The sequence below is a fragment of the Geospiza fortis genome, unplaced genomic scaffold (assembly GCF_000277835.1).
Source record: "Geospiza fortis unplaced genomic scaffold, GeoFor_1.0 scaffold333, whole genome shotgun sequence".
Lineage (NCBI taxonomy): Eukaryota > Metazoa > Chordata > Aves > Passeriformes > Thraupidae > Geospiza > Geospiza fortis.
This window is the reverse complement of record NW_005054347.1, coordinates 5,385,060-5,411,085: the sequence shown is the minus strand read 5'-3', so window position 1 is coordinate 5,411,085 and position 26,026 is coordinate 5,385,060. Positions and strand designations below refer to the sequence as shown.

Here is a 26,026-nt window from a genome sequence, read left to right as displayed (position 1 = left end):
CTCCAAGGCTGCTTGTTTATTTGTTTGTCAGCTGTGATAAATTTTTATGGTCTCCTGAGCATGTGAGCTCCCACATCTGCACCCAGGGCAAGAAGCACTGCATGTCCTGGGCGTGCAGGGCCCCCAGTGCTGACCCAGCAGTGCATGGAGCAGGAGATAAGCACTGCCCTGCTGCTGGGACCCTGCACTGTGCACCTGCCTCCTGCCCAGGGCTGCTGCAGCAAGGGAGCAACACAACAGCAGGATATGTCATTGCCTTGGCTGTGGGCAGGGACAGTGGCCACATCCCTGGGGAGGAGAACTCCTCTGCAGCTTGTCCTGGGAGTGGGGAGCAGCTCCTGCCTGAACAGGATGGAGCAGCGAGGAAAGCACTGCCACAAATGCATTTGAGGTGTTGTCCATGTTTGAGGTGCAGCTGCTGCAATCCTGCCCAGCAATTGGGCTGGCCACTGCAGTTTGGGATGGTCCAGGCTGTGTAATAACACCTGACAACGTCCTGCTGCCGTAAGCCTGTGTCATTCCAGTGTGTCCAATGGACTCGTGGTAGCTCGTGGCTGTTGGGAATGGCTTATTGGATGTATTTGCTGGCCTGGGGTGAAACCTTCCAAGTGTTGCTGCAGATACAGCACTGTGGGAAGGTGGGGTGAAGGGTTAGGTCAGGCAGGTACTTGGGGTTTGGGCTTCCCATGTAGAGGAGCATTTCAGGTTTGGGAAGACTGGAGACACTGTTTGCTTCTTGGGCAGGTATTTGATGCATGTTAGGATTAGGCAAGTGTCTTTTGCTTCCAGGTGCTGAGGTGTTAAGAGAGAGAAGTGTGTGGGTGAGTGTAAATCAGCTCTGTGCAGGGAGAGCTGCCTGTTTATACCAAGGGATTTAGGCTTCCAGATATTTAATTTCTGGTAACTGTACTTCAGCTCGTTGAAACATTTCAGTTTTGAAAAGCCTCTCGTGGATAATGAGCCTACAGGGAGGCTCTGCTCCCAGGGAGCCTCAGACTGGGGAGCAGGGGTGGATGTGGTCTTCATCTTAGCAGTGCAATTAATGAGCAAGTAGGTAGCCAGCATTTGCAAGAAAAATCTGGGAGAGAGGGGAATAAAACAAAGTGAGAGAGTTTTTGATGCCTCCCTTGAAACCAAGATCAAGCACAGCTCACCTAAGTTTAAAATGTCCCACGTGATATGTCATGGGATGAGGGACCACAGAGGGTGAGGCTGTGGGATGTAGGAGATGGTTTTGCTTTGAAGTCTGGGGTCTGCTTGGAGAAGACTCTGGAAAGGCTCTGCCAGTCCCAAAAGGAACCTTTCATGATCCTCCCAAAGCTGTCCCAGCAAAGGAGGTTTGGTGTGACCCACTCCCTGTGCCCTGGTTCAGGGGGCTCGTGCTGGAGGGTGCCCACCTTGTCTGCAAACCAGGATGAGAAATGTCCCTGCTGGGGACCTAGGTTCACAGTTTGATATGTCACAGGGTCCAGCCCTCTCGTCCTTCCTGCCCATGTCCTGGGACACAAGGGTCCTACTGGGGCTGGCACAGCCATTCCAGAGCTGGCTGTGGTGCACAAGCCTTCTCCAGGCAGACCTCAAAGCAGAACCATCTCCTACATCCCAGTGGGTGTCACCAATGGGTAAATGGGCAGGAGAAAGGACCACTGGTAAATGGACACAAGGGGGAATGGCAGGAGTCCTCACACCACAGAGCTGTGTGGTGGCCCTCTCTGATGAGCCATGGAGACAAAGCTCCTGCTTAAAAAAGTTAGTCACTGTCTGCCTGGTCTCTGCTCCCCACTCACACCTTCTTGACCCAGTTAATTATTACAAGGGAAACGATGAAGGCCAATGTGCATTTAATTCCATCGTGAGGGAGCAAATTATCAGTTTGCTCAGAGCCATGAGCCAGCAGACCACGGAGCTGCCTGGGCTGCCAGGGGACACGGCAGCAGCAGCCTTTTCAGTGGCAGACATCGTCGTGGTGGTTCTGTACTTCGTCTTTATCCTCGCTGTGGGGATATGGGTGAGTCCCTGAGGGGGCTGGTTTGGGTCTGCCTGAGCCAGAGAGGCTTTGATGCTCCCTGCACTCCTCCTGGGTACAAAAGGGTTTGCCTGCAAATGGCATCCTCTGCACAAATTATCCCAGGGCCTATGGAGCAAATTTGGGGGTGACAGGAATCTTTCCGTGAGCCTTCGCTTCCACCCCACACGGGGACAGCTGTGGGATCACTCCCTGGAGGCTGTTCTGGGAATGATGCTTGGCTCCTGTGCTGCAGAGCAGTCTCACATCTGGGTGTGGACAGGCAAGAGGCAAAAGAAAAGCCAAGGTTGTGCTGGAGAAGACTAAAATGGGGCCTTAAAAACTTTGGAAAGATTGTTGCTAATGATTTGTTCGTGTTGTTTGGTGAAGGCCTCTGTCACAGACACCTACTGTGTTCTGCTTGGCTGAACTGTTTTTTCTCTCCCAGTTGGTACATTCAGGGAGAAGTCGTTAAACAGGTACAAGCAGCTTCTTTCCACAGCATGACTCTCAGAAGCTGGCACAAAAAGGAGCAGAAGCAGTGTGTGAAGCCTGGCATACCTAACAGATCCATAAAACCGTTTTGGAGCTGGTGCTGATGCCAGGCACTGAGGATTCTCCAGGCTTGGTCTGACTCAAGGAGGGTGAATGGAGGAAAACACATTTTCCTGTTCTTTTTCCTGTGCTTCCAGTCATCAGTACGAGCGAGCCGGGGCACTGTTGGAGGATATTTTCTGGCTGGAAGATCCATGTCTTGGTGGCCTGTGAGTGAAATTCTTCCCTCTTGTTTCTCATGGTTTGAAAGCAATTCCAGGTGTGAGAGCAGGTCTGGTGAAGGGACCCAGCTTTTACATGTTCTGACTGTAGTCTTAAGATGAAGGGGACAGATGAAGGATCCATAAGGAATCATCCCACTCATCTTTGCCAGTGGGCTGCAGCATGGAGCTGCCAGGCCTAAAGGGCAGCTCAGCACCTTCAGGGTTTTCCAACTCTCAGTCTCTTTGCTTAAAGTCAGCAATAAAAATGTTCCCACTGATGAAAATTGGGGAATGCTGGCTGCCTACCTGGGTTGGAAACTTCTTGGCTTGAACCCTCCACTGATGTTCCCAAGTCAAGACAACATTAGGTAATCTAGGAATGTGTTAGCCAGTAAAGAGCATTTAGACACTGAATCAAAAATAATCCCTAACCCCAGGACTTTGAGCCCTTGCTATTTAGAGCAGTTGATTTTATTGACTAACGATGTACAGGATATAAACTTCAAACCCCTGAAGGATAAATCTTCACTATGAAGGAAAAAATAATCTATTGAAGGCGTCTTTTCTTGGGAGTGAAAGGTACATATAAAGATAATTTAGAGTTGGAAAGAAATAAAAATGCCACAGGAATAAAGATTCTTCTCAGCCAATGCCAGACTCTAGAACCATATATCTCTCTAGTGAGTTGTAGGTAATGGAATGCACTTCTCAACCAAAACAGTTTTTTTCTTTTTCTCCTTTGGCTGTGCATTGCCCATAAATTCACTAGGCTAGATTTTCAGCCTCTTCCACCAGAGACACATACACCTCTCTAAAATCTGTCATTTCTTAAATGTTCTTTAAACTTCTGCCTCAGCCTAGTGACATTTAATGCAAAAGCTTAGCTTGATGGTTTTCTCTAATTAGGAGGGGGAAAATCAAAATATGCTAAAATTTGATATTTTTTTCCTCAATCTTGTTCTTTTAAACAAAATTTCTGTTTGTTTGGTTTTTTTTTCCTGTTAAAAAAACTTCCAAACAAATCCCCAAACATCCTCACTGCTTTTGGCTCCAACCACAGGTGGCTGCAGAGGCTGTTTGGTACAGGTCAGCTCTTGCCTCTTCTGAACTCTTTTAAGTTCAGAGCAACCTCTAATGCTGTTCACTTCTCAGATTTGTTTGTCAGAGCTGATTCCACCTCTGCAGCTCTCCTGCAGGCTCAGCTCCTTGTGGCCTTCACCTTGAGTACATGACTGGCTTATCTGCATTTTATTATTGTTTTTATCAGAGTGACAGGTTTCAGCTGTGCATTACATAGCCTCAGATAAGACCTGATATTAAATTGCAAGACATGTGGAGGCAGAGCAAGGGTCAGCAGGGTCAGAGATGGCACCTTGCTGGCTGCCTAACAAGGGAATGGAGAAATCCACCACGTTTCATGGACACTGAGGAATCTGTGGTGTCACCAAGCTCCCCTCCTTCTGCTGTGCCCCTGTAACAGGTGTGCTTCTCAGAACCACTGGCAAAGTGAGCTCTGATTCTGAGGTTAAGCTTTGCACTGGAGTGGGGGCAGTGGAAGGGAGCAGGGATGTGCTTTACAATATAAAAATGTAGGGGTTTTTGGGAGGTAAAGGAAAACCCAACTCTGCGTCAGCACCAGCTGCCTAACCACGAGGAGATGAGATCCTGAGGAAAGAGACTTTTTGGGGGGGGGATGAAATGCTTGGGTTGATAGAGAAGTCCCTCCAGGTGAGTGTCTCAGTTCCATCCCTGTGCCCTGTGTTCCAGATTGGAGCCTCCCTGATGTCGACCGACGTGGGCAGCGGCTCCTTCATCGGCCTGGCGGGCACGGCAGCAGCCGGGGGCATCGCTGTCGGGGGCTTCGAGTGGAATGTGAGTGTCAGCTCTGTTCCCAACTAAGATGTCACTGTTTGCACAGGGACTGGGGGCTTCCCTCCAAAATCAGGTGTTTAACAGTACCAGCAGCAACAAGTGCTCAACTCTCAGGAGAGAAGCCGGCAGACATTCCGACAGCCTTGGAAACATGAGATCTTTATTTTAGTTTAAGTGGAATTCACTAGGATTATTAGCTCTTTGGCCTTCCCAGTGGTGCACAGCGTTATTTTTAAGCTTTAGTCTGCACTTGTGAAGATTAAAATAAAAGATAATGGATGCTGGAAATGTACTTGGATAATCACAGGATTCTGGGTGTAGGGAGCTGGAAAAAAAAGCAAAAAGAAGCAGCATGTGCTGCCGTATTCGCTGTAAATCCATGAAAATCAGCAACACTCTCTTCACCTGGCAGCTGCCAAAATGTGGCACCTCTGGGGTGAACATCTGGATGTTAAGGCAGGTCTCATTGTGCCCTGTTGAAGTGGCCTGGAAAAATGCCACTTGAATAGATTTCAGCACACAAGAGCATGAAAACCAGGCCCTTGGTATGTGGTGCTAATGAAATTTCTCAGCTGATGAGAAGTGAGATTAGTGCCAGAAGCATCTCACAAGAAGCATCACTCACCTAACTCTGAATCTCTTGCCTACCTCAGCAGAGAGTGTTAGTAGTGCCAAGCACAGGTAGGGCCCACCAAAAGCTCTCTCCCGGGGGTATATATTCACTGCAATGTTTTTTTCTAGACCATTAAAGTCACCTTTAAATCCTTTGTGAAGAAAACAGAGGCTGAGTTCAGCCTGGTGCATGTAGGACACAATATTGTTGTTCTCAAAGGAAATCTATTCAAGTCACTTTAGAGGCTCATGAAGACAAGATTGTGTTTCAGGGCAAATCTAACTTCACGAGTTCACATTAATTTATTTCAGATTGGGAAGAGAACTTACATATGCCATTACTCTCTCCCTGCGCCATGGGACATCATTCAGCTGGAGGGATCATATGAGCATCTTTCACCACAGCCAGTCTCTGCCACTGCAGGAGCCATGGCTGCTCTCAATCAGTGACAATCTCTGCTCACAGGGATCAGGGTTTTTTTTCTGAAAACTTAAATAACTGATCAAAATAAACGTAAGGATGAAAGATAATGGCTGGAGACAACCAGGAGATGAGGTTTGATGATCCAATGGCTTTCATTTACCTTTAAGTTCTCCTGTTTGGGCTTTTGCTGGGAATTGCAGAAGAAATACATGAGCAATGCCTTTACACTTTCCAAAAGACTCTTCACCTGTGGCAAAGCACCTAAAGTGCCTCTTTATCTAGCAGTGACAGAAGCACATCTGCACCAGCCTGCAAGAAGAACATCCCAGCAGAATCTTGCTGTTGCTTATTTTTATGCTCCGCAGGGACAGTCTGCTGCCTCAGCCTCATCACTTGCTAATCGAGCAACAAACAGATGCTCCCATCCTGCTCTGAATCACATAACTCTTCACTGCCACAGCATCAGTGGTTTTAAAGGCCAACAAATACACCACCATTTTGCAGAGAACCAGAGCAACAGAATATACCACCTTGCTCAAAAGACCAGGGGATGGAAGAGGAAGGGACACCCATGATAGAGAGAGGGAGGGGATCTTCAAAAGCTTTTGGCTGAATTGTAATAATTCCTCCAGCTTCTGGTTCGTCTTCTGAGCAGGGAGAAAAACTCAGTCTGCTTCTCAAATGTGGTATTTTTGGGGTCACCCGTCGTGGGGAGGAAAGATGAATCTGACTCCATGATCTTAGAAGGCTAATTTATTATTTTATGATATGAGATGATATTATATTATATTAAAGAATACTATACTAAACTATACTGAAGAATAGAGAAAGGATACATACAGAAGGCTAGAAGGTAATAATGAAAAACTCATGACTCTCTCCTCAGTCTGACACAGCTTGACAGTGACTGGTCATTAAGTTAAAACAATTCACATGAAACCAATGAAACAATGACCAGTTGGTAAACAATGTCCAAACCACATTCCAAGGTAGCAAAACACAGGAGAAGCGATCAGATAATTATTGTTTTCATTTTTCTCTGAGGCTTCTCAGGTTCCCAGGAGAAGAAGTCCTGCTTAAGAGATTTTTCAGAAAATATGATGGTGACACTCAAATACATCACATGGCACTGTACCTTTCTGTTTTCTTAGGATGGCTACTGACAGAACAGGGGGAAGAGCTGTTGCCATGTGTTGAGTCCTGTGCCTTTATTCTCTGTCTCTTTAACAGGCCATCTGGCCACTGCTGGCTCTGGGCTGGATCTTCGTGCCAGTTTACATCGCAGCAGGAGTTGTCACCCTGCCTGAGTACCTGAAGAAGAGGTTTGGAGGGCAGAGGCTGCAAATCTACACGTCTGTGCTGTCCCTGATGATCTATATATTCACCAGGATATCTGTATGTATCCAGCTGAACACCCCCCTCGTGTCTAGGGCAGGGAGAAGGCATCCTGGTGCCAGGCAGGGCTGCTCAGAGGGAGCTCCTTGAAAGGACCAGCCCTGCTCCCAGGAGCAGCTGCAGTGTGTTAGTGTGCTGCTCTTGCCTCTGTATTGATCATGGAGCCCTCATTAAACAGCAATGCACAGTGAGAACTTTACAGGGATGTGCAACTAATTACTAAACAGAGTAAGTACCGTGGGCTGTCTGCCTGCTTTTCCTCTTCTATCACATCAAACCTTAGGCATCAGAGATAGAGGAAGGGCTGCTTTACCCCATGTGAAAATCTGGCTGGCTGCATCTTGTAGAGATGAAATTCTCTTAAATTATCATAAACCTGCTGTTGTGCTTGTAGTTGAGTTTTCAGCATTAGGTATTTTATGGTTCCTCTTTCTTTCTCACTTGTGTTGCACAAAAAAGGGTACAGTGAAAGGGAGGTAGGTTCTGGCTTAAGACAAAATGCAGCATCTTTTCTGAGTTGGTTGCAGCACTGTACACTGCTGGTAACCAAAACCCAGTGCACTGGGTATATTGGGTATTTCCCCCTTTTCAATGCCATTCACAAAGAAACAGAAGTTATGCTCAGATATTTACTAAGAATGACCTGTGCCCTTGGAGGGAGAGGAGTGCATTTGAGAGTCCATTACAGGAACTGAAGATGTCAGTCCTTTGTCTCCAGCTGATTAGCCCAAGGTCAGTACAAGCCAGTTTTCACTAGACCCTTCTGAAATATTCAGATGTCAAATTGCCTTGGGAGACACTGACTGGAGATAAAGCACTCATGTGGCTTCAAGGTCCCTCTCTCAGGCTCATTATGTCTCAGCTCCTGGAGGGGCATTGAGAGGAGCTCCAGGCTGGGAGTGTGGGATAGATTTCCCCCTCTAATGGGCAGCTCTTGGTCATGTCACCCACTGCTGCCACCACGGCCTCCAGCTTTGCTCTGTGGGACCGTAGCACAGCCCTGGGTGACAGAGTGAGTGTGGTCTTGCAAAAAGGCACTTAAAGCCTCTTTACCTGTGAGGGATAAATGGCAACTCTCTCCTGCAGCAGCCCAGAGTGAGCACAGCCACGCAGACAAGGTATGAAACAGAGCTGTCTTTCAGAGTGACCTTCAGCAGAGCAGCATTTGCCAGTGCTTTTCAGAGCAGGACCCTGGCCCCCATCAGTGCTGTTTCATCCCAGTGGTTTCTCCTCTGCGCAGCCAATTCACGCGTGGCTGACGGATGTGGCTGGGGCACTTTATGGCCATGACAGGTGCTTTCTATTAAGCAGAGCTATTGTTTGTGGAGAGCTCATTTAGCGGCTGGCTGGACAGCAGGCACTTGGTTGCAAGAAGGATTTTTCTCCCTGTGCTTTCTGCCCAAACGTAGGTCAACAACCAGGGCACTGCAGAGTCTTCTTGGCTTGCAAAGAAAACAGAGATCTCAATAAACAGTGTTGTCAGAGGGCTGGTCCTGCACGGCTACAGAGGTGGTTGTGTTTCCTGCTGGGAAGCCAAACCCCAGAAGGGGCAGGGTTTCCTGTGGAGTGCTGGCTGTGCCTGTCGTGTCTCAGGCCCACAGAGGTCAGGGGTTGCACTGGCTCCTTGCTTTTAAGGTGCTCATTTCAGATACAGCAAATGGAATTCTTGCCCCATCCTTTCTGTATCCCATGGCAAAGGTCTTCACCTGCATCTCACCCCATACCAGACTCACAGGTGTCCTTCTACCTTATTTTCCCAACATAAACATCTCCCATATCACCTTCTGCAATTTGGAATGATGTTATCTGTGTAATTCCAGGTTTCACCCAGTTTCTGGTGTCACTCTGCCAGAAGATCCAAACAAAACACAGCTGATGGGACTTTCTGTATTTCTAGTGAGGTCCTCAGCAGGTATAACCTGTTTTTCTGGAGTCACTCTAATGTGCTGAACTGCATGAACAGAAAAAACACCTGTTGACCTTCTCAGATAAACCAATCATGGTAAAAGACATCAGTGACTCTTTAGGAGTCTTTCAAGAGGGAGTGTCTCTGGACCATGAGGCCACCCAGAGGCAGCCCTGGGAAGAATAAGGTCTCTGCTATCTCCCTCTCTTTCCCCACTCACAGGCTCTGCTATCCAGGGATGTGTTCTCAGCCACCAAAAGAAGTGACAGCTTACATCAGTCCTTCTCTGTGCCAGCCAGGATTCTATGCCACAAGATGATCTTTATTTTGATTTCTTTATAGTCCCTTGGCATAGCACCTTCACTTTCACCCTGCTGCTCTCCCAGATCCTGAAACCTCTGACCCGGAGGAAAGTTTTTCCTTACAGCACAGCAAGGTTCAGAGCCTAGAGTCCCAACAGCTCTTCTCCTCCCCTTCCAGTTCACCTTGCTGGTGTCCTCCCCTGTCAGTGCTTCCAGCCGCAGAGGGCTGCAGGCTGCTTTATTAGATTTCCCTCGCACGAAGCGCTGCTAACGCCAGACTGCCCTTGGTTTTTTTATTCCAGACAGACATTTTTGCTGGAGCATTGTTCATCCGAACTGCTTTGGGCTGGAACCTCTACTTGTCCACTGTGGTCCTGCTAGCAGTGACTGCTGTCTACACCATAGCTGGTAAATAGCTGGTTTTAAAGGACACATTACAAACTGGAACCTGGAATATAAGTTTCCCATTTCCTACAGAGGGGAAAGAGGATTCAGGTTCTGGGCTGAGGGAGAGGTTGCCCCAGTTGCTGGTAGTACCTGCCTTGTCACTCCCAGCTGTTGGAGACCTTTGACTCTTCCCCTCTCCCCTCTTGGTCCATGGGAAAGTGGTACAGGGAGAGCATCACTGTTTTTAGACGATTTTCTCACACTGCACAAGGCTCTGGGCTCCCTCTGTGCAGGAAGTTACCACTGCCCATATTTGCTATTTTGTTCCCTTTCTGCAAAATTAGCAACTTTAGCTGTTAAGATGCTGAGCTGCCTCCGAGTTCTCCCATGAACATGGAAAACCTTCCACACTGTTCCTCATGGGAGGGCTTGTGGCAGCTGTGGGCTCCACAGGACCAGCTCAGTGCCAGCTTCTCTCAGTGGGTCTGTCCTGAAATGCCAGGGCTGTGGCTAAAGAAAGCTTTTTTCCAGGTGAGGTGCCTGTTTCCCTGTGCATGGTGACACACTGACTGCTGTCTCTGGTTCTCCTTGGCAGGGGGTTTGACTGCTGTGATTTACACAGATGTGCTGCAGACCCTGATCATGGTGCTGGGAGCTTTGGTCCTCATGTTCATAGGTAAGGGGAACCTGCAGTGACACTTTAGTGGTCCCAAGGCCACTAGACCTTAGCAGGTGCCTTGCCCTTTCATGTGTGGTGCAGAAATGAGTTTGATCTGCTCACAGAAGTGGTGCCAGCACAAGTCTCATTCTCCAATGTCTTCATCCTTGCTAACTGTATGGAGGTGAGGCTCCGGATATCTTCACCTCACTGGAGTTGCCAAAGAACTTTGGAACATCACATTCTCAGAGCCAAATTTAGCTCTCATTATGCCCATGTCAATTCAGAGTAACCCTGCTGACTTCCACTGTTGACTTTGGGAGTTCATGTGGGTGCAACTGAGAGTTATAAAAAAATAAAGAGCAACAAGGAAATGACCACCATCAGTCTTTGTTTTAAGCCTTCTTGGCAAACAGAAATATCTAAACTAGGTATATCTTTTTTTCATGTTATACTTTCCTGCTCTAGCTTTTGGAGGGTGTATAAGTAAAATCTAGATGCTGGTGACATTGCAGGGATTAGGATCATGGAGGCTTTCCTGCATTGATCCTCTTCCAGAATGTATTGTTTAAACCACAAGGACTCTGGGCAAAATCCAGCTGACTTCTGTAGAAACTTCGACTGCAAAAAGCAAGGGTGGAATGAAAAGTAAAGGAGATAAGAGGAAGATAAAAGAAAAGTAATCACGAGACTCAGATTAGGTAATAACTTTGCATGATGAAACAGCCCTTAAATCACTGGCATTTTCTTTACAGGATTTGAAAAAGTTGGCTGGTATGAAGGACTTAAGGAGAAATACAGCACAGCAATACCAAAGATCACGGTCCCAAATACAGACTGTCACCTCCCACGTGCAGATGCCTTTCATTTGTTCAGGGATCCCATCACAGGAGACCTTCCCTGGCCCGGCCTTGTATTTGGTCTCACTGTGGTGGCTCTTTGGTGCTGGTGCACTGACCAGGTAAATAAAACCTTTCCCTCAGCAGACAAACCACCAAGGTGTTATTTTTAGTCCACTCCTCAGTCTGTGGATCTGTAAGCTGAAAAATCACTGTGCCTCAGTGTGCAGGAGTTGCTACTTTTTTTACTGGTCTAGACCAGAATGTCTCACTCCTTCCACCTTCTCAGCAAGCTGCTAATTTTATGCACTTCTTAGTGCAGTGAGAACAGGTTGTTTTCATCCATCTTTATCCCACTGTGGGCTGGTGAGTACTGGGAGTCTTCATGCAGTTATCATGACAAGGATATAAAAATGTGAATCTGGAGCTGGCTGTGCTGTGACCTTGAGCAGACCTTCAGAAAATATTCCTTCATTCATATTCCCACATATCTCATGTCCCTTATTCCTTTTCAAGCTACAAACAAGGAAAGCTGAGTGTGTTTCTTGAGACACTGTGCTTCTGTACCTTCAGATGGGATAATTATGAAACCCCACCACTGAGCTTTCACCAAAACACCCACAGTTTGCTTCATTCCGTGTCTCTTGCTGCCACACAGCTGCTGTCTCCAGCCCTCAAGGTGGCTTCATTTCAGTCAAGGGTGAAATTATTCCTGTAAAGGAAATTTCCACGCTGCCCTCTCCTGTAGCCTGTGGACTGAGCTCTGAGTGGTGGCAGCAGGCTGCAGGCAGTGAGGTGGGAAAGTTGTCCTTGGCATGCAAAACACCCTGGGATCCTGTGGGCTGAAAGTCATCCCTGAGAAGGAGAGACAGAGAGAATGGATCCTGCTCTCTCTGCTGTGCTGCTCTTTCATTCTCTGCTCCCTTTCTGCACTGGCTGCAGGTGATGGTCCAGAGGTCTCTCTCTGCCAAGAACCTCTCCCATGCCAAAGGTGGATCAGTGTTTGCAGGATATCTGAAACTCTTCCCTGTGTTTTTCCTTGTCATGCCAGGAATGATCAGCAGAGCTCTTTTCCCAGGTAAGCCTTCCCATCTTCCTTGGCACAGAGCTCCATCCTGCTGTGATCACTAATCCCACACAGGTCTGCCAGCACTTTTACATCCTAGAAACTGCTGTCCTGCAGGCATGTTCATAGAGATTCCTGTTGCACCATGGTGTTCCCAAGCCCTCCCTCCACCTCCAGTTCTCCCACAGTGGCAGAAATCCCCAGGAGTAGCTATAAGGGGCATACTTTGCCATTGGGGGCATATAACTCCATGCTGTGGACACTGCATCCATCTGTCTGGAGGGAGTCAGTGAAATTAAATTCATGGAGCACTGAGGTTGTCCTTCAGATCCTATGTATTACATCCATTCAGTACCTTGGAGAGTTTTAGCAACCTCCCACACAGATTCATTCAGGTCCTGGTGGATTAGGCAAAATGAGCCTCCCTTATATCCCAAGGAGTTCTCACTGCTGGTTTCTCAAGAGCCTTCCTCTTTCCAGGAAGAATAACTTGGTTAGAAGGACCACTCCCAGAGGAAAGAGCCTATTTCCCAGATTTCCTAAACAGGAGTAAGTGAGCCTCCAGCATCCCTGGGAACCCAGCTGACAGGTTCATGGAAACAGTCCAGCTCCCACAAGTGACAAATCATCAAGGATTACAGTTATGCAACACCCAGGAGAGTTTCAGCTGTATCCTGAACAGAATTTCGAAATGTCATCTCAAAGTTTCACCTCTATTATATGATATAAAGCATTTTCCAGCTCCGCTCATTGTAGCTGTATTCCACCTCTGAATTTATATGAAACTGCACAAGGCATCGGGATTTGTTCCCTTGATCTGCAGTGGGGTTTGCACTGACTCCCTGTTGTTTCCCTGTGTTCCCCAGATGAAGTGGCCTGCGTGGACCCAGAGGTCTGCAAAAGGATCTGTGGAGCTGCTGTGGGTTGTTCCAACATTGCCTACCCCAAACTGGTCATTGAACTCATGCCTGATGGTGAGGAACGCCCTTGTGGTGCTGGGCTTGGGCCAGGCTCTGCACAGGGGGATCAGGCTGCCCTTACCCATCCTAAGGATGTGGAAATCTTAACAGACAGTAGGATGGAAAAAACAGTGCTTGGAGGCTCAGGGCTCAGCCCTAATCCCCTTTCTGTGTTTGTCTCCCACAGGGCTCCGGGGTTTGATGATTGCAGTGATGATGGCAGCCCTGATGAGCTCCCTCACCTCAGTTTTCAACAGCAGCAGCACCCTCTTCGTGCTGGACATCTGGCAGCGGGTCCGCAGGCAGGCCTCCGAGCAGGAGCTGATGATTGTGGGCAGGTCCTTGCATTTATTTATGTCTTGTTCCTCTCCTCATCTCTTCTGAGAGCAGCTTTTGCATCCTCCAGGCTGGGCTCACTGAGAAAAATCTGGTGCCTGCAATACAGAGCAGGAGGACAGAGCGTTGTGTTTTCCAGCTTCATCTTGGATAGGCCTGGTCAAGGAGAAACTCTGAGTGTTCCACTGAGCTAAGCAGATAATTGCCTCTCTTCTCTCTAAACTTATTATAAAAACTGCTTTAAAAGTAACTTTTAGAAAAGCCAAAAGTGCTCTTGAGTCATTGTCACCAGAGGTCTATAAAAATGTTATTTTTGCATCAGACAGGAGTCATATGTTGCAATTACATTTTTTTTTCCTTTTTTCTTCGGGGGAAAGTGCAGAGCTGAGCCTCCCAGATTTCTGTCTCTGTGATAAGTTGTAGTGTCCTTTGCAGATGAGCTTTGGTGCTGTGTTCTATCAGGGGGATATAGAGTTCTCCTCCAGACAGGGGAATTTAGGCTGCATTCAGTGTGGAGGTTTTGCTCTCCAGTCATGAGCATTAAGGTCTAAACTTTGCTGAGGCATGGCTGAAGGCTGCAGGCAAACTCACACTTCACCATGGCAGAGTGGGTAGAGGACGAGTCCCTGCGCTCAGCACTCTGGACAAACCTCTGTGGCACACAGTGCAAAGGCAGAGGAAGGTTTCAATATTCACCTGAGACCCCAAACACAATTTTAATAAGTAGTAAATGAGCTGGAATTTGGCAAAGGCAAGAGACTGAGCACATTACCTTCTTGGAAAGGTGGCAGAAAGATTGCTTCCACAAGCTACCAGCTCCCTCTTTCTGTCATATCCAACAGCAAGGTCACTGAAGACCATGTCACACCAGGCTCACATCAGAACAATTTTCTCTTTTCTTGTGTACACATAGAAAGATTCTCAAGAGTGATCTGTAGATTTCTTCTTAGAACATTCCAAGAGCAACTGGGAGTGTGTTTTGCTGCAAATCGACCTACAGAGTTAATACAATTTTATCCTTCTCTTTCAGAGTCTTCACCCTCGTCCTTGTGGTCGCCAGCATTCTCTGGATCCCAATGGTTCAGTCAGCCAACAGTGGGAAACTCTTTGACTACATTCAGGCCATAAGCAGCTATCTGAGCCCACCAATTGCAGCCCTCTTCATCCTGGCCATCTTCTGCAAGCGGGTTAATGAGCCTGTAAGTGAAGTGCCAACAACCAATTGATACACGTAATTAATTTGATAAAATAAATAGATACCTCTTCCCTCAGTACTTAGCCTTTGAGACTGTTTAAACTCAGTCAGTCCAGCTCAAGGGTGACAATGGGACAGCCCTTACTGGCATGCATTAGTGGATCTCAGCCCAGGCTCTAGTGGGTGTGGGTTTGCTTCTAAGAAGTCACTGCAAGTGGTACTTTTTGGCAGTCCCGTTTGAAAGCATGAAAGGGAAGTTGTTCTGCCATTTAGGGATGATGCCTCAAAGGCTCATTGGAGGAGTGTTGTTAGGAGGAGATTCTTGCATTGTTTGTGCTCTGTGTGCTCCATGCTCAAGGGCAACGAGAGAAAATGAGGGTTTTTACCGGAAAAAATTCTCCTTTGATGCACCTTAGTGTGGATTTCCACCAGGCATAAAAAGTCTTGGGAAAGAGGGAGAGGAAAGGGGAAAATACAACCAGAGGTAACTTGCAGTGACCTTTTCTCTGTGCTTGCCTTTTCTCAGGGTGCTTTCTGGGGCCTCATGGCTGGCTTTGTTGTTGGTGTGGTTCGGATGATCCTGGAGTTCAGTTACAGTGCCCCGTCCTGTGGGGAGGAGGACAGGAGGCCAGCTGTGCTGAAGGACGTGCACTACCTCTACTTTGCCCTCATCCTCTTTGTCCTCACTTCCATTGTCACCGTCCTAGTCAGCCTCTGCACCCCGCCCATCCCTGAAGAAAAGGTAAGTGCCTGCAGCAACACCCTTTTCCCAGAGCCCCCGTTTGGACACCAGAATTCCCTGGGATCTGCCCTTCCCTGCTCCTGCAGTGGCCAGGAAATGGTGTGAAATGCATGTGCTGCCAAGAAGCCCTTGCTGCTCAGCTCTCCCTGTTCCCCAGACCACAGAGTGTTAATGCTGCTGAGCCCTGAGTGCTTCAAATTGAGTGTGAGTTCCCATGCTGTGCCCAGAGCTGGGCAGACACCACAGCCCATCACAACTGCTAGAGAAAGAAAAGAAGAAGGGGAAGGAGATGAAATCACATTACAGAGCACTGCTGAGGAGGAATTAAATATATCTAATTGTAGCATCTAGCCTGCTTCGGCAGAGCCAGCATCAATCTTGCAGGCAAACAAGATTAATATCTTTTGCAACATGGGCATTTAGGAAAATAACATTTTGTCCCAATGTGATCTCAATTAAATTTAATAACTTTGAGGGAAGCACAACTTTCTTTTACTTAGCACATTAAAATGGTGCAGAGTTGGGAAGTTTTATATTATAAAACCTTCAAGCAACTCTTCCCAGTCCCAAGTTTTAAAGCAGCTGCCAATATAACAAAACTACCACCTACCTCTCAGCAAAGGTTACTGGATAGATTAAAAAGACCTATTTTTTCCTGCCTAACTGCATGAGAGAGTAAATGCTGTGATGGCATCAATCTGTTGCTTCCTCATAACTTGTAAAGCATTAACCAGCTCCACGGATGTTTGATGGAATGTTATAGGTGTCACAGAGACCCAGCTCCTGAAGATTACATGAAAGCAGGTGCTCAGATAGGGGAGAGGAGGGGGGAAGAGGCTGGCTTTGTGTCTGCTTGGAGATAAACTCTCAGCTTTTATTAGCTATCAGAGGATCCACATGGGAGAGAGAAATACTGGCAAGGAGGCACCATTAGTTCTGCTGCTTACGTTGTTCATGACTGCTCAGGGGTGGCCAGATGGTTGCCAGCAATTAATTACTGTGGTTTAATGAGTTCCCACTTATCATCTGACCTGTGATAGCTAAACATGTGCAGAACTCCCTGCCCACAGCAACAGCAAGATAAGATGCATTAACACAGCACTGGTGAACAGTGAGCATCAAACCAGCAGTCCAGGAGATGGAGAAACTGGCCCCAGCACCTCCAGGCTTTTTAGTCTGACCTCAGAGGCCTGAAAACACTTCAAGCATCTTCCAAGAGGGGCACTTCAGCATGGACCCCACTATAAAAGAATTAGAGAAAGAGAGGTTCCAATCTTAAATTCCCCAGGGGAGATTTTCAGTGGTATTTCTACTGAAATGTGTGAGTTTATAGGTGCTGGATGTAAGTGACCTTATGTAACACATCCTTCAAAGAGCCAGGGGTATGGTGAGGCAGGGCAGGATTCTGTCTGGAGTTGCTGTGTGCAGTTATCCCAGAGGAACAAAGGATGAGAGGTGGCCAGGGAGGGAGGAGAGCTTGCTGAAGGGCAGCACTGGCCAGGAACTAACATCAGCTGGGCTTTTTGGGGTAAATGTTCTCAATAGAGATGCTCAGGATAGCCTTTGGGTATGCCATGGACCCCACATAGTGCTGAGCTCAGGGCTTGACCCCTGTGTAAGAGATTCTGTTGTAGAAAATGAATGAGAATTAATGGTACTCCCTGTGGCAGTGACGGGCTGGACACAGAGACCCAGATCCATCATCTGGTATTTGTAATGACCACCCCATGTGCCCCCTGCCCCTCAGTATCTTCCCACCACAAGGAAAAAGGGGTGGACTGCCAGGAAATTTGTGCCACTGAGCAGTAGCTCATTCCCTCTTTCCATAGCTCAGTAGGAATGGGAGAGTCTGTCCTCATTTCCATTTCTCTGATTCCATTCAGTTTCTACTGTTTACCCTGATTCCAACAGGAAAGGTCTGCCCTTGTTCCTCAGAGAACAGCCAAAGGAAGGCATGGATTTAACTGAAGTAGGAGACAACACTGCTGGGTTTCTGCCTGTCTGGCAGGAATCTGAGTGGGCAGCACTGAGACCAAAATTTTTCGTTTTCCTGGGTCAGATTCACCCCAGATTTTGCTCTAGACATGAGCAGAGGTGTGGGTTTGGACCATCACTTCTGGTGACATGGCTTCTCATGGCTTGCCCCCTCAATTCCAGCGAGTCTGTGGCTGTGCTGGCTCAGGGACAGAAGTGTTTGGGGAGGGAAGGGCAGGAGGTGGAGATCAGAGCGGATGTGCCAGGCTCTGACTGTCTGGGTAGAGAGGGGCACCTGGCCCTTGTGTTTGGCCATTATTGACTTGGCATGCAGTGGGCAAACCTGTGGTGAAGAGCCTGAGTGTCCCTATGACAGTGCTGGGAGGGGGATGCTGTGCTGGGTGTCCTGCACAAGCATCTCTGGAGCTTCCTGGTCAATCAATTCCCTTCCTGAGCCTCGGGTGTTTCTCCCTAAGACTCACATGGGGCTGGTTCTGCTCATCCTTAACTGCAGTGCTTGGGGATGGAATGATGAAAGGCACAGCACAAGAGCTAGGAATTGTGTCATTTGTTTTGTCAAGCAAAAAGAGTGGAAAAACGAGGCAGCAAAGACAAAGCTGAGGAAATACAGTGATAGATCATACCTCAGCAGATGTAAATCACCACAGCTCCATTGCCTTCAAAGACCAGGAACAGCTGTTGAGCACAGTTATGTCACTTTGCACCAGCTGAGGATCTACGCTGGACAACTTTAAATATTGAATCTCAATGCTTTTGAGATAGTAAATGGGCAAAAGGAGAAAAGAGATTTGTATCTGATGTTAGAGTGGTACAGCTAATGTTCCTGGCTTTAAATGAATTACAATCTGAGAACTGCAAGCTGTAGCATTTTCCCCTGCTGTTTTGGACACTCTCCCATCCCTGTGGTGATTGATGCTGTGCTGGAAAACAAGTATGCAAGGAATTTGTTTGGTATGCTCCAGAGTTCATATGTCTTCATCGTAGGTAGTCCATATTGTGTCACGCCGTCCTTGAAAACCCTGCAAAAGAGCTTACAATTAAATTTGAGACTGTGAAGCTGAAACACAACTGTCAGGTGCCAGATGGCATTTTGGAACAGAAGGATTTATTCTAGTTTACAAACAACAAAAGGAAAACTTTGCTGAGTTCTTGCAAACTCCCTTGCCCAAGGAGACTGTGAGGGAGAAAAGGGAGGGGAGCAGCCCACAAAGCACTGAGTGAGTGCTGCACCAGCTGCCCAGGGCTCAGGGCTCACCCAGACAGGCTGAGGGATTGGCAATTCCACCTGCTGTGCTCTGGGCTTGGGATGCTCTCCCTGTGTCCTGAGGCATGGCTCCAGTGGCTCCTCTTGGTGCACAGCTTAGGAGGAGCACCAAGGAGGAGCACCAAGCCCCCCTGGACTGGTCTGAGACCACCCTGAGAGTCCTGAGGTGCTGCAGCTGGAGCTCCCCAGCATCCCTTGGTGGCACTGAGCCACGCTCAGCTCTGTGGGTGCTGACAGGAGCAAGCTAAGGGGGGACACAGCGCTCCCCCAGCAGTGCCCAGGGTGACTCTGCAGAGCCACAGGGCTCCCAGGACCCAGCACGGGGCTCCCTCCTGCTCCCCTGCCTTAGGACATGGTGGCCTCAGGCAGCATTTCCAAGGTCCCAGTCAGTAAAGCTGACACAGCTCCCTGCAGGCAATTTGTAGTGAAGCATTTTCCTGCTTTCTCCAGGCACTGCCACCACTTTTCTCCCCTCCCCATCCCTTGGGAGGCTGTGCCAGGCAGGCCCAGCCAGCCCCATGGCCCCACAGAGCTGCTGCTGTGCCCCACAGCAGTGGCAAAGAGCAGGGAGGGGATCTCAAGGAGTGCATTCAGCCCAAACCCGCCCCAGCTCACTGCTGCAGGGTGGTGTGGTGTCACCAGGAGCTCTCTAGGGTGGTGGTTGGCTTTACTGGCCATGGCAGAGGCACCAGCTCCCGGATGGGGTGATGCCATGAGGTTCCCTGTGTCTGTGCTGCTTTCCATTGGGAATTGCATCCCTCTGGTGGAGCCCAAGCCCCAGGTACAGCCCAGCCCTTGAAGATTTTGCTGCATTGTGCAGAAACAGTGGTTCAGTGACATGTGAGGAGAGAAAAGGAAAAAAGTTTTGGAAATCCTTTAGAACCCTAAAACTTTACTATGTTCCAGTGACATTTCCTAAATGATAAAAAAAAAAAAGCATCCCCAAGAAAGATGAGGATCATCAAATCAAAGCAATTTAGCACTTCATGACAAGAAAGATTAGCCCTGCCCAGTGCTCATCTTGGTTGAAAATGATTTAAATAAAGCTATAAATCTTCTGGAAATTATGCAACATTCTGTGTCAGCTGGAAGCTCCTGCCTGGATTGGTGTGTGCAAAATTCAGAAATTAAGCTCACGTTGCACTGTAAGTGACCCATTGGGCAAGTTCATTTCCATACACAGGCAGAGCAGGGGGGCAGCTGCTCCTGGGGCCTGTGGGTGACTGTGCCTGCCCTGCTGTCACCACTGCAGCCCTGCCCTGTGCCCCTGCGCCCCTGTGCCAGGCTGGAGCTGCCTTTGGGAGGGATGGATGAGCCTGTCCCTGCTGCCTGGCCTGCCCAGGGCAGGGCTCAGGAAGAGCCACAGAGATCCTGGGCATGCCCAGGTCAGCCCCAGCAGCAGCAGGACTGGCTGAACCCCAATCTCTGAGCCCTGGGGTGTGTGACCTCCCCAGAGCTGCCAAAGGGCCCCTGAGGTTTGCAGGATTGATGTCTCCTGTGCACTCCCTGTGTTCCAGGGAGACTTTCAGGCCTGCTCTGGGATAAGAGTTTCAGAACTTGGGCATTTGTAAAGCAGACTGATCATCCTTTGTGGCTTTCTGCAGAGACAGGCAAGGTCTTGTGTTGGCCCACCAGAGAAATCTGGAATTTGAAAAAAAAAATCTTCTGAGGGCACAACAGCTGTCTGGGACTGACTGTATCCAGAGAGGGTGTCTTGGCTTCTTTTTTAAATTTATTTTTATTTATTTGACTTTATTACCCTTCCCTGTTGGAGGGATGCAGACCATCATTGTTTCACATCAATCACACGAGCCTTGCAAATAGGAAGCTGCCTCTCCAATATCTACTAAAGGGTTACTCCCCAGAGACAGGGATGGAACAAGTCCTTTTAAAAATGGAAGGAGAGAAACCAGATTATTTCACATTTTTTTTCTCAGCTTTTCAACTCCAGCTGGATGGTGCCTACCTTCTTACCCAGGGAAGGAAGGGAGGGAAATTGGGAGATCACCCCAAAGAGACCTCAGCATCACCCTGGACCTGTGCCCCCCAAGGAGGGAGATGTCTGGGGGGCCACACTGGGACAGACAGGCAGTGAGCACTTTCTCTCTGTTCCCCTTTGCAGCTGGATGGCCTCATGTGGTGGACCAGGCACAAAAAAGCACCTGCCATAATCCTGGAAAACAGTGAAGCAGCACAGACTGACCCAGAACAGAATGAGAAGGACCTGGTGGAAGCTGCAGCTTCAGAGGACAAGGAGGAGGCAGGTAGGGCTCTGTCTGTGCACAAACACACTCAGGTGCCTGGGAGTGCACAGCCAGGATCCCATAAACATCCCCAAATTCATGAGGGGCCACCTGGTCCATTCTCTGGAGCTGGGGCTTGCATTTGCAGTTTTAAGGATGTGACAAATGAAAGTGTTGTGGTTCTTGGTCCTCCCAACACACCTCGATGTCACATCCCTCTGAATGGCTCAGAAGAGCTGAGATCTCTGAAAAAACAGCACCAAAATAGCAGCACAGTCTGAGGGGACCAAGAGACCCTGGGAGCAGACATGGGCACTTTGTGGATGCCCTAGAATGAACCCACAGGCCTCACTTTTCTCATTTCCATGATGCCAACAGGATCTTTGCATCTTCCCTTAGGATGCAAGCCATGGTTAAAACTCAGACCTTAAATAGCTCTATGTCCTACCAGACGTATTTAATAGGAGGGAAAGCAGAGCAAAGTGAAATTAAAGAGTTGCCAGGGGACTGAACAGTAGCAGGAGGTGCTGCATAGGCTTGTTATTTTCAGAGTGGACAGAGCTTTAATCTGCAAATCTATTAAAAAATGCAGCTTTCTGGTTTTGAGCTTAACTTTTGAAGGTTACAGAGCAGGAATCTCAGAATAAAGACACACACAATATTTCTTCACTTATTTTATTTGCTGGTCAGTCCAAAGGACACTGGAACCAATCACAGCCAAGCTAAACAGAGGTGAACATCTAAAAAAAATCCCTCAGTTTTTTTCTTCCCCAATAGAGTAAATTTGGGTTTAAGTTGAATGCAGTTATTCAGCATTATTTCTTATTTCTTATCAATGCCTAGTTCACTTTACTAGCTCAGGATTTATAAACAAATACCTTGGTATTTTGGTAATTAGCAGAGATGAGGAAGGAAATGTGAAACACAGCAGTTGACAGTTTAATGAGGGTTTTTTTCCTGGGTAACACCATTTTTCAAGGCCCTATAACATCCTGTATTTCAAAAAAAGGTTATATTTGGAAAGAACAGTGAGTGAAATACACACAGCAGAGGACTGACAATTAAAACACACACTTCACCTGGCATGCCATGAGTAATAAACAAGCTGGGATATCTCTAAATGGACCATCATGCTGTCAGGAATTTTAAAAAGCGGAATCTGGGGTGGGGAGGAGGGGGAAGAGGTTTGTTAATTAACTAATGAGTGAGTGGTGCAATCAACTCACAGCAATCAGGCTGTGCTGTACATGGTCTAGGTCCTTTTCCTTTTCCTTTTCCTTTTCCTTTTCCTTTTCCTTTTCCTTTTCCTTTTCCTTTTCCTTTTCCTTTTCCTTTTCCTTTTCCTTTTCCTTTTCCTTTTCCTTTTCCTTTTCCTTTTCCTTTTCCCCTTCTCCTTCTCCTTCTCCTTCTCCTTCTCCTTCTCCTTCTCCTTCTCCTTCTCCTTTTCCCTTTTCTTTCTTCTCCTTTCCCCTTTTCTTTCTTCTCCTTCTCCTTGTCCTTTTCCCCTTTTCCTTCTCCTTCTTCTCCTCTTTTCCTTTTCCCTTCTCTTTCTTCTCCTTCTCCTCGTCCTTTTCCCCTTTTCCTTTTTTATTTTCATTTTCATTTTCATTTTCCTTTTCCCCTTTTTCCTTTTCCTTTTCCCTTCTTTCCATCATCTTGTATCTCCCACTCGAGGTCCCTCTCAAGTCCCACTCCAGACTGGCCAATGCACCTCCAAAAAACTGGGAGAAGGGAAGGAAGAGTCCCAGTAGATTCCAACAGCCATGTTTTGGTCTCTTTCTTGCAGCAGCCAAACGTCCCTGGTGGAAAATGGTGTACATGTGGTTCTGTGGTCTGCCCACCAGCCCCACGCCCACGCTGTCCCCGGAGGAGAGAGCAGCCCTGGAGCACAGGCTCACCAGCATCGAGGAGAAGCCCCAGTGGAAGATTGTGTGTGACATTAGTGCCATTCTCCTGATGGCCACCAACATCTTCCTCTGGGCATATTTTGGCTGAGCTGGGGTCAGGACTGGCGTGGCTTTGGTTGCTCTTACCTGGGAGCATCAGGTGAGGGAGCAGCACAACCCTCCCCTGGAGGCACCATTTGCTGGCAATGACTGTGGGGCTCAGTCTCTCTGTGAGGGGTGGCCAAACCTCAGCACTGGTCACATCAGCAGGGGATGTGTGGGATAGCATGTGGGACAAGTCAGGAGGTTTGGGGTGAAGTTTAAGGGTGCTGAGCTGAGCCCAGACAGGAGCAAAGGCTTTGGAAAGCCCAGCTGTGGCATGGCTGGGGCCTCTCTCAGGGCTGACTTTGAACTACTGGGCTTAGGGGAAGGACACTTAAACACTAGCTGTGGTTTTTTATATGGCCAAAATTCAGATGGGATCAGTTGGGGACCACTGGATTAACTCAGCAGTGACAACCCTGGCTCCCCAGCCCCTCCACAACCTGCGTGAGACCCCTCCCACAGCAGTGGGTACAGGGGGCTTCTTCCTGCTCCCTGAGCCCCCCATCCTGCCCCCTCTGCTGCAGAGGGCTCAGCCCAGCCTGCCTGAGCCTGTTTGCTCTCAGGGCCCCTCCACAGCACTTCCAGCAATAAAGGTGCCTGTGTAACCAAGCCAGTCCTGACTCTGGGTTATTGTGGTGATCTGTCCTGCTCTGACACACAAAGGGCTCCCTGGGGCCACAGCGACCTGGCTGTGGCAGGGAAAAGAATTATCCTTCCTTGGGGCCTGGGCCAGGATCTCACTTGAGCAAATTTGGGCTTTTCTGATCCAACCTGGTGCCACCACGTCACGTGGCACAGCCAAAATCTTTGAAACCATGAAGAGACAGCAGCACCCACTGTTAAGATCTGTGTCTGGAGAAGGCTGAAAATGCCCACAGGGATGTGACCTTGCAAAGGGCAGGCCCAAGTCATGGGTGTGGGGAGGTGAGGGCACACAGAGAAGCACAGCACCATAAAGATGAAGAAAATGAGCCATGAGCCAGCAAGGAGGGAAGAAAAGAGGCTCTGTTTCAACCAGGCACAGGAAAGTTGGGCCACAATTTCCCTCAGTTTGGATGGAGCTGGATGGGGGTCTGTGCTGGCCCCATGCAGGTCAGTACCAGCATTTGCTTATTCTAAGAGGAAAAAGTAGATTTCCTTTGAACAAGGGAGCTCCCAGCACCATGAGCTGCCCATCCATCCCCACACAGAGCTGGTCTTGCCTTTCCAATACTCAGTTTCAAGCAGGCAAGTGCCCAGATTAGAGGGTGGCCTCAAAACATCTAGAGAAAATCAAGTGACCAGCAGTGATTAATAGCTGTCAAATGTCTAATAACAACAGGTACAATTTTAGTGCATTTAGAAATACCAGGGCCCTCACCTCCTCACCCTGGGCCACAGAGATCCTCAGCAGCTCTCAGCTCGATGGCTTTATTGGCTTTTTGGACCACACATCCCCTTAAAGCATGGGAAAGCAACACCATGTAGGATGAGGAAAACTGGGGCAGCTTTTTAAACATTTGAGATTATTTTTTCCCTAAGAAACATTCAGTTTTTCAGAGACTAGAACTAAATTTGACTTTTTTTTTTTTTTAATACAAAGCCCATTTTTTAAAGCCTATTTTTTTTAAATGACAAAATATTTTTGATCTTTGGTTATGTGAGGAGTTCTTCCCATCTCACCCCATGGATCCTTGAAGGTAACTTTTCATTTAGAATAATGATGCTGATGTTGGTTAAACAAAATAATGCACTTTGAGAGCTGTGACTGAGCTTGGCCCTGGCAAGGAGTGGAGACACTCACACTGCCAGATGCAGCCAGCTGTGCACCCCCAGGAGGAGCACATTTCATGGGTAAGCTTAAGTGACTTCACTGCTCTGCTTTGAAGCACTGAAGTGAAACAAAAGGGAAAAGAATGATTGGGGAGGGGAAGTCTGAGAGGTTTGATTGAAATAAAGCAAAGTTGTCTCAAAACATCTTGACCTTTGCTTGTGTTTTCTAGGAAAACAATGTAATTAGCTAAAAAAAAAAAATTAAAACAAAATCAATCAAAAAATGGAACTCCAGCTGAACAGGAGCTCTGTGCAGGCTGGTTGTGGCAGCAGGGGATGAGTTGTGGTGTCCTAACAAGAACACATTGCTCTCAGGCTGTAACCAATATGCAAGTGCATTGGCAGCAGATGTTATTAATGATGCCAATACATATTTTCTTATTAATCTTCCATACTAGGCTTGTGTCTGTCTGCAAATGATTATCATTCATTTTCCTGACAAATCTATCAAGATCATTTATTACTGTTCGGCAAAGGATCTTCTTTTAAACAAAGATTAATAACATTGCATTTTATCTGGCTGGCTGAGCCAAAGGAAATGAAATTAACAATGAGCCCTACAAACATGTCATCACTTTAATTTACCAGAAAATATTTTAAAATGTTATTTAAAAGAATATACGCTGTGGTGGGCACAGTTTATTACAAAGGAAAGGAATCAAACCACAGGCATTTCAGCAGGGTGGAGGGTAAGCAAACAGGGCACTGTGAATTCTCTGGTTCCTCACACTGGAGTTCTGGGACAAGGAGGGAGAGGCACCCACAGCATCTTTGGCATGCACAGATGGACATTTGCCCAGGGGAATTGCAGCTGGAGGTCCCTGTTTCTCAGTTAAAGTGGGTCCTAACCAGGATCCCAGCTCTCCTGGGATCTCCTGGGATTCCTGCAGGGAGCACTGCCCTCCCTGTGCTCCTACAGGAGGGAACTCCACCAGGATAAAGCTGGTGGGGCTGTCAGGGAGAGGAGGGCACAGGTGGGCTGAGTGCCAGCACCCCTCTGTACTTTTGCTCCCCAGGAGGAAAAGAAACAAACTCACTAAATTTACATGGTTTAGTTTCCTTTCTTCTGCACTCCCTTCTAACTTTCCCTTCCCCTCTTTTCAGTAAAATAACAAAATAAAAATAATAACAACAACAATAATAGTAATATACATACACCAAGAACCTATCAGAATTCCCTTCCTACTTTTACTGGTACAGGTCTAAAATCCTTCCAGAGGAGCAGACATCCAGTGGCTCTGTAACTCCTGCCTTGGGATCCTGTA

General features: G+C 47.8%; 1 protein-coding gene across 1 annotated transcript; it reads left to right on the top strand.

Moving 5' to 3' along the window:
- Nucleotides 1-1,885: 1,885 nt before the first annotated feature.
- On the top strand, nt 1,886-22,953 carry SLC5A9 (solute carrier family 5 member 9). The gene is made up of 14 exons (XM_005423188.3): nt 1,886-2,008; nt 2,698-2,769; nt 4,531-4,635; nt 6,902-7,066; nt 9,577-9,682; nt 10,257-10,337; nt 11,075-11,280; nt 12,101-12,236; nt 13,091-13,198; nt 13,371-13,521; nt 14,550-14,718; nt 15,241-15,456; nt 20,838-20,979; nt 22,745-22,953. The coding sequence occupies exons 1-14, from the start codon at nt 1,886-1,888 to the stop codon at nt 22,951-22,953; spliced, it is 1,989 nt and encodes a 662-aa protein (XP_005423245.2).
- Nucleotides 22,954-26,026: the final 3,073 nt, after the last annotated feature.